The sequence below is a fragment of the Caenorhabditis briggsae genome (assembly GCF_000004555.2).
Source record: "Caenorhabditis briggsae complete genome, chrI, whole genome shotgun sequence".
Classification (NCBI taxonomy): domain Eukaryota; kingdom Metazoa; phylum Nematoda; class Chromadorea; order Rhabditida; family Rhabditidae; genus Caenorhabditis; species Caenorhabditis briggsae.
This window is the reverse complement of record NC_013489.2, coordinates 7,966,084-7,974,461: the sequence shown is the minus strand read 5'-3', so window position 1 is coordinate 7,974,461 and position 8,378 is coordinate 7,966,084. Positions and strand designations below refer to the sequence as shown.

At 37.4% G+C, this 8,378-nt stretch overlaps 2 protein-coding genes across 2 annotated transcripts in view; both read right to left on the bottom strand.

The window, feature by feature from the left end:
• Positions 1-6,754, bottom strand: part of CBG21337 — a gene marked incomplete at both ends in the record, with an annotated part of 14,682 nt that extends 7,928 nt beyond the window's left edge. Inside the window, 7 exons of the mRNA XM_045237918.1 lie at positions 44-527; positions 554-1,560; positions 1,610-1,936; positions 3,118-3,198; positions 3,246-3,330; positions 3,417-3,483; positions 6,661-6,754. Of these exons, the coding sequence (XP_045097285.1) occupies positions 44-527; positions 554-1,560; positions 1,610-1,936; positions 3,118-3,198; positions 3,246-3,330; positions 3,417-3,483; positions 6,661-6,754 (2,145 nt within the window). The remainder of the gene's footprint in view (positions 1-43; positions 528-553; positions 1,561-1,609; positions 1,937-3,117; positions 3,199-3,245; positions 3,331-3,416; positions 3,484-6,660) is intronic.
• Positions 6,755-7,126: 372 nt separating this feature from the next.
• On the bottom strand, positions 7,127-7,309 carry CBG25290 (the record flags this gene model as incomplete). The annotated part of the gene is made up of 1 exon (XM_045237910.1): positions 7,127-7,309. The coding sequence occupies one exon, from the start codon at positions 7,307-7,309 to the stop codon at positions 7,127-7,129; it is 183 nt and encodes a 60-aa protein (XP_045100413.1).
• Positions 7,310-8,378: the final 1,069 nt, after the last annotated feature.

Sequence of the window (8,378 nt, the reverse complement as noted above, 5' to 3'; positions counted from 1 at the left end):
GTTCATCGTTCTTCTCGGATTCTTCAACAACAACTGGAACAACGTGTTCTGGCAGCTTCTCGTAGCTGAATTCAGTTGGATAGGAGCTGACTTCGGTTGTGAGAGGAATGTCGTGGATGTTGGAAGCACGATGAGTTGAATCGAGTGGTCCTTCGTATTGATCGGATACTGGATAGTCAAGATGAGATGGTGACTTCTTGAACAATCCAGTGATCTTGGACTTCAACGATGGCTCATCCTTCTTCTCGGATTCTTCAACAACAACTGGAATAACGTGTTCTGGCAGCTTCTCGTAGCTGTATTCAGTTGGATAGGAGCTGACTTCGGTTGTGAGAGGAATGTCGTGGATGTTGGAAGCACGATGAGTTGAATCGAGTGGTCCTTCGTATTGATCGGATACTGGATAGTCAAGATGAGATGGTGACTTCTTGAACAATCCAGTGATCTTGGACTTCAATGACTGTTCATCCTTCTTCTCGGATTCTTCAACAACAACTGGAACAACGTGTTCTGGCAGCTTCTCGTAGCTGAATTCAGTTGGATAGGAGCTGACTTCGGTTGTGAGAGGAATGTCGTGGATGTTGGAAGCACGATGAGTTGAATCGAGTGGTCCTTCGTATTGATCGGATACTGGATAGTCAAGTGAGATGGTGACTTCTTGAACAATCCAGTGATCTTGGACTTCAACGATGGCTCATCCTTCTTCTCGGATTCTTCAACAACAACTGGAATAACGTGTTCTGGCAGCTTCTCGTAGCTGAATTCAGTTGGATAGGAGCTGACTTCGGTTGTGAGAGGAATGTCGTGGATGTTGGAAGCACGATGAGTTGAATCGAGTGGTCCTTCGTATTGATCGGATACTGGATAGTCAAGATGAGATGGTGACTTCTTGAACAATCCAGTGATCTTGGACTTCAATGACTGTTCATCCTTCTTCTCGGATTCTTCAACAACAACTGGAATAACGTGTTCTGGCAGCTTCTCGTAGCTGAATTCAGTTGGATAGGAGCTGACTTCGGTTGTGAGAGGAATGTCGTGGATGTTGGAAGCACGATGAGTTGAATCGAGTGGTCCTTCGTATTGTTCCGAGATTGGATAGTCAAGATGAGATGGTGACTTCTTGAACAATCCAGTGATCTTGGACTTCAACGATGGCTCATCCTTCTTCTCGGATTCTTCAACAACAACTGGAATAACGTGTTCTGGCAGCTTCTCGTAGCTGTATTCAGTTGGATAGGAGCTGACTTCGGTTGTGAGAGGAATGTCGTGGATGTTGGAAGCACGATGAGTTGAATCGAGTGGTCCTTCGTATTGTTCCGAGATTGGATAGTCAAGATGAGATGGTTTAGTTTTTGTTGTTTCTCTTCTCTTCTTTTCTTTATCTCCTTTTTTGTCTTTAGATTTGGATTTCGGGGAAGATGGTCCTGGTATTTGATCGTAAAAAAATTGATTATGGTACAGGTCGACGTGTTGAGTGAGTGGTATTTCTGCGATGTTCGTGTTTCTAGAAGTAGTAGTTATTGATGCCAGATCGTAGTCCTGGTGAATTGGATAGGTCATCTGTAAGTAAGAAAATTTGCAATAAGAAAAGGTTTGATACGGGACTTACGTCCAGTTTCTCAAAATCATCTGATTCAGGAGTCAATGATTGTCTTTCATCGTCGGCTGTGTACTGTGATTCTGTTATCTCGGAAACAATGCTAGTCGGTGCTACTGGTGGCTGATCATAGCTATATTTAATGCTTTGTTTTGGGGGAATCTCGAGTTCAATATTGAGTTTCGCCTTTGTGATTGGAGACACTGGAACCTGGCTTTCGCTTTTAGATAGAATAACATAGCTTGGAGAAGTTGCTCTTTCAGTGAGATCGACGTCAACTGTCAGGGTATTGTCGTCGACGAGCTCATAATCATCAGACAGCGAATCACTGTCGCTAACCTAAAAGTTATGGTAAAAGTTTTTTCTTCCTTTTTTTATCATTCACTCACCTCCAATATTTTATAGGTCGTCGTGGTCGTTGTTATAATTGTTGTCGTTTGTTTCGTATCGCGATTAAACAAAATACCATTGAATAAAGGGACTCCAGAAGCAGTCAGGGCTCCGATCAGGGGTACACCTTGAGCCTGAAAATGAGACCAGTTTCAGAATGATTGTCGATGATTGAGTTTAGATCAAACTTTCCGGACCCTGTTACTTGCATAAAACGAGAAAGTTTTCTGTATTTATCCGTTAAAAGTCTTTAAACGATTTCAAATCACTTTGTCAAACTGAAAAAGATTGTTTAGGGGTCCCAAGAAGTTTGAAAGGGCCCTGAAAGAAGACAGGAAACCAAAAGAAAAAAGAATAGGGGATCCACTACCAGGTGAAGGTGATGTACAAGAAGGCCACCCTATACTTGCGCTTCTAGCTGAATTATTTCAATTTCTGAATTATTTCAATTTCTAGAGATAAAATTTCTGTAAACTGTTAAAATTTTTGTCATAATATCATCAATAGTCATACTTGCGAAAATCGTTGAGGGCCCGGCCCGGCCCGGAAGGCCCGGACAGGTATTTTTTTGGTCGAAATTTAAAAAAAAATTTTTTTGGTGAATTTTTGAGATTTTTTTATCAAAAAACTAATTTTTGAGAAAAAAACTGTTATTTTGTTTCAAAAATGCAACTTTTTCTTCGATCTCAACTTTGGAAAAATTCAGGAAAAAAAAATTATTTCTCAAAAATTTGTTTAAACATTTACAAATTCAATATTTACAATTTAGCTTAAAATTAGATGATAAAAACTACTTTTTACCAAAACAAAAACACACTTTTTTGCCAAAAAATCGAAGCTGGCGCCAACTGGCCGGGCCTTCCGGGCCGGACCGGGCTCGGCTTTGACAAATTTTTCCACGGCCCGGCCCGGCCCGTCGCAACTATGTCAATAGTTGATACAAAAAGCTAAATTATCAACAAAGACAACGAAATAAAAGAAGAAGCTATTTACTACTTATTATTGCAAGTTTATTATTATTGCGAATTTCGAAAGTTTTCAGCCACCTTACTAAAAATTCAGATAATTGAAAACAAATAATTTTGCTCAGAATTTCAAATTTCGAACCCCTTTTCGGACCCCAAATTCACCTGGTTAGTGGTTACAATCGACGATACAGATTGCGAAGTGTTGCCATGGGGCGAAAGGGCAAGAATGTGGGCTGGGGACACCTGAAAATTCAGTTGGACCGAAACATAGATTTTGAAAAATTCCTCACTTGAGAGCTTTCACTGATCGGCAATTGCACGATGTGAACTCGCTCAGTGGTCGTCACGCTTCTCGACTGAAACGGAGAAGTCGATCTGAAAAGTTCAGGACATTCAGGATGAAAATTTCTTGAAACAAGCATTTCTAAATGTATCGTAGTTTTAAAAGATTAATGAGTTACCTGGGCGGTGAGTGTCGTGTCTCTTCACGACGTGTCACTGTCCATCGGGGACGTTCCAGCTCTCTACCTGAAAATGAACTGGATCAATTAAAGCGAAATCTGTGGTAGAAAGGCGCTCATTTTATAAATTTTACCCTATTCATAGGAGGTCGACTGAAAGATGTCACTTGCTGTGAAAGGTATCGAGAAGTGGTCAACTGACTGTTTATCATAATATCAAAACTATTTTATTAGTTGATTACTTTTCGATATCTTTTACAAGAACCGAGATAAATGGGTTCAAAGTTGAGGGTATGGGTGGTGGTATACTTGCAATATGTTAATAGTTTTCTCTCCCAAACCTAATTTCAACTCCTATTCTAAAACTCTCCCAGAATCTGCCCATACTTATCATTCAAAAATTCTTTCTTGTTTTCCGGTTTTCGAACATTAGAAGTCTCTATATCATTTGTCATTAGATGATGATTGATTGCATTGTCACTTTATGGTATCAAAATAACAAAAGATTGGTGCGAAGAAGAATAAAAGGAAAGGAAAGAGATTACATACCTGTTCGGTTGGGAGGATTTTGGCGCGTCGGGTTATCACTCATATAACCTGAAATGAAGTATTTTACTATTTCTCTTCTTTGAAAGCTGCAACGGAACAGAGTGGGAACATGTATAAAAAACAAGAGTATGAAAAAAAAACAAGAGTATGAACAGAAAAAAAAAACACGGTAAGATGACAAACAGTTCGGACAGGGATTCACAATCGGGAGACTATTGGTGAGAGAAAATGAGAAAAAAAGAAAATGAAAGCTGTGTCAATATAATATCAATTTATGTTGCGGTCAGAGAGCGAGGGAATGAATATTGTTATGGAATCCAATGCAGCGAAAAATGTAACACAGAGATATGACAAATATAGAATGAAAACACTACATTTTGGTTTATTATGAAAGCAGGAACTCTCAAAAAAAAAAGAGATTTTTAAAGCCAAATTATCAGTTTAAGCAGAGTTCTAGTAGAATCTAGCTAACTACTTTTTAGGCGGTTCATAAGTGGGGTAGCGTGAAGTGACCTAATATGTTTCCCATTCTTTGATCCCTTTTTCCAAATTTTTAACAAGTTAAATAAAATTTCTGAAAATTTTCTCAATGAAAAAATAATAGAAGACAAGAAAAATTTGTTTTGGAATCTTGTGTTGAAGTTTTGTGGAAACTTGAAATAAATATAAGTATGAAAAAATTGTGACTCATCTGTTTTAGAGCTATGGATTTTTTCTTTTTAAAAAGTTAATGGAAAGCAAATATGGCGAAGAGATACTTTGAAAACTACAGTAACCTGCATAAAATTTTGAGATACAGTAGAGGCAGTATTCGAAGAAAAGGTTAACAAATACAAAAATGGAGTTCAGAAACTTATGAAAATGACCATCAGATAGGATACAGCATAATAAATAATTACACAAAAAGTTGAGCAACTTGAAAAAAGGAACAGATTTAGATCAAAATGGAAGAATGAATGAATTTAGGATCAATTGTATGAAAAGGATTTAAAAACGAAAACAATGAGAAAGTGCATGCAATTCAGAGGGCAATAAATGAACGACTGATGAGGAGTGTTCCAGATGAAAAAAAAGAGAATTTAGAGATGAAAAGAGGAGAGAGATCGAGAGCAGTGAAGAGACGCAGGCTAAATGAAATGACAGGAACATAAGGTGGAAGGGCAACAAATGGGATTTGTGGTTGGTTGGGAGAAGAGGAAAAGTTAGAAGATAATGTAGAAGAAGAAGAAGAAGAAAAAGAAGAAGAAGAGGAGCAAGATCAGTTAAATAGAACAAAAGGAGACTCAGAGAAGAGAACTGATTACAACTTTTGAGTTGCTCGGCGCTGTGTGAAATGAAAGAAGATATTTAAGAGGGCGGTCAATTGAACAAGAAAAAAGATAACTCGAAAAAATATGACTAAGAAGAAATGAAATAGGATTTCATAAGAGAAGAAGAAGAAGAAGAAGAAGATACTGATAATGAGTGATAATTGAAACGAGGTTAATCGCATTCCGAATTGATATGAGGTAATAATTGAGAGAATGGAGATATGAATATCGGAATACTAATATATGGGAAGAGAACTTCAAAAAAGGATAGTTTTTTAAAAACAAAATGGAAGGAATTTTTAAAAATATGAGTCACCGATCAGTATATTCTATAAAAAAGAATTTAAATACACTAAAAAATTACATTTTTTGAACGAACTATCGAAAGTCAAACATGTGACAGTGTCCAAGTCACTTGTTTCAGATTACCTACAAGTTGTTCTCTCCGCGAAAGAGAAATCAAAAGAAGTAAATTTTCAGTAAGAGAGATTTAGATCTAGTTGAGTCGATCAAGTCGGAATTCTATTCAAAACTCTGAAACCAAACATTTAGGGAACCCTCATGAAACGTCGAGGTAGTGAGTCTCTAAGAACATTGCAATATTCTTGTTCTTCACTGACAGATTCACTGGAATTTCATGAAAACAGAATACAAAAATAGTCTTCCTCCTGATTCATCATTATTTTGAAACAAAACATTTCGGTAGTAGGTAGTAGAGGAAAACAGAAAATACGAAGTGGTGACCGAATCGAAACGGCCTTCCTTCTCTTTCATTTTTTCGTTTACACCACTCCCCTTTTCTCTGCCAACCAAGAAACATTTTCGCAATTAGTCATTTGAAAAAATCTACTATTTTAAAACCTTCATAAAAATCTGAAAATGCTCGGAGAAACATTTTAAAAGATTAGGAAGAAAAAGGTGCAGATAGGGAGAAGAAAAAGAAGAGGAAATCGAATTACAATGAGAAAAAGAAGAAGAAATGAGAGAGAAGGGGCGAAAGTTCTATCACTTTCTGTTTTATTTTGTCTTGTTTGTCACTTCGAGAGGACACAACAAAAAAAAACGGAAGAGATTTTTTGAAAAGATGAGACAGCTATCAGCTACCACAAAGGTTATCAGGAGTAGAAAAATAAGTGATGGGTGACAAATTCAGAGAGAAAACAATGATGGACTTTCAATGAATATTAGAATAAAAAGAAAGAAAATTAGGTAAATATTTTTTACAATAGAGATTACAGTATGTTAGTTGAATAATCAGTAGTTTAATATGCAAAAAAAGAAGATGATCTGAAAAAAATCAAATTTGAATCGAAACGTAAGCGTATATAATGAAACAAATTCCATGTGAAATGAATCGGAAAGTTTGCGAGAAATTCAGAATTTACCGGCGTGGAGGATGAGGGAGTATGTAACGAAGAAGAAACACAGACAACAGAGAAAAAGAACCGTTCGTGGATGAACAGTGGAACTGGTAGACATTGTGGAAGAATTCAACACAAAAAGTAAATACCTGTGTCCTTTTGAAAAAGGTCGGGTGGAAAGTTGTGTGGGAGAACCCAGGAAAATTGGAGTATGCTGGATTGGGTGCAAACTGATATCCGGGAAAAGAACAGGAGTGGGAAGTGTGTAAGAATTTTTGGAGGAAGCAATAAAAGCAAAAAAGAAGAGTGTTGAGAAATAGAACACATCAACAATCATCACAGAATGTGATGGAAATGGAGAAGACATTATTTCAGAATAGAAGAAATGGGGATGGATTCTAAAAAAGTAACAAAGGCAAAGGCTTGTTCAGAATATCTAAGAAAACCTATTTTTTTCCAACTTCTGAAAATCAGAAAAGAACAAAATTATCTAGAAACAACTTTTCAAAATTAGAAAAAAAAGTTCTAGATTTTTATGGATTTCGAAATAAAACAATTTTCTAGATAACTGAGGACAAAATGGATGGATTGAGAGAAATAAAGAGAAATACAGAAAAATAAGAGAGAAATAGACATCATAAGTTTTTTTGTGTTTGCAACCGAACCGGGTCATTTCGGCTCGTTTTCTCCCCATCTTGTTGCTGCCCCGCAATTTTATTTATTTGCACCACGATTTTTCTTCGTTTTCCAACCTAATGCACTTTTCTGTTACCCTCCCGTTTCTTCACTTCTTCTTCTTCTTTTCCTTCTGATTCTCAATGTGGATATGTATGTGTATATGAAACACATTTTTAGAATGTAGAAAGCAGCAAAGAGCACATTTCGGGTTTCATATCCGGTAGGAGTTCATTTGAAGAAAATAAATTGAAGTGAGAAAAAAAACGAAGGATACGATGGGAAAGGAAATTGGAAGAGTTGATTAGTTGCATCCATTCTGAAACGAATACTTTGTTTTTTGTCATTTTTGGGTGGAAATGAGAGAAACTCAAAAAAGAAGAGGAGAATGAGAGGAAATGGAAAATTGAGAAGATATGCTCCCCCGTTTGGAGTTGAAATAGATTGGAATTTCACTTCAAGATGAGACGAAAAAAAAAAAGAAAAAAAGAGAGGAATGTTGATGAATTGTATTGGTCCAAGAGAACGCCGAGGAAGTAGGAGACGATTCTCAAAATTATGCCGTGTCCAAGTTCCGAAATCTGGGATTTCCGGGCTCAGAAAGCAGTCCAAAGTGACACCCAAATCCCCAAGATTTCCAATACGTACAGTCAAAACCAGTACGACCTCTAGTGCCTCAAGACTCGGCAAAAATTTTGCGCGGCTTTTCGAAAAAACATTCTTTTACGAAAAAAAGAGCTAGGGTTGTACGGTTTCACTGGTTTCAACTTTGCCAATCGCAAATCTTTCTTTAGGCACAGGTGATTCGCGAACAATCCGTTACGGACGCTCAGCGTTCGCGCTCGGTTGAAATAGGAACCGTATACGGACCGCACGCGACCCGTTTTCAGAAAACCACAGCACGTTATTTCGTATTTCTCCATATTCTATCCGTTTGTGAACTCCGTATCCGATCCGATTGCGAATGATAAACAAACGGATAGACTATGGAGAAATACGAAATAACGTGCTCGTGGTTTTCTGGAATTCCACCACAGTGGCGATGATATCAGATCTGCCGCTCTACT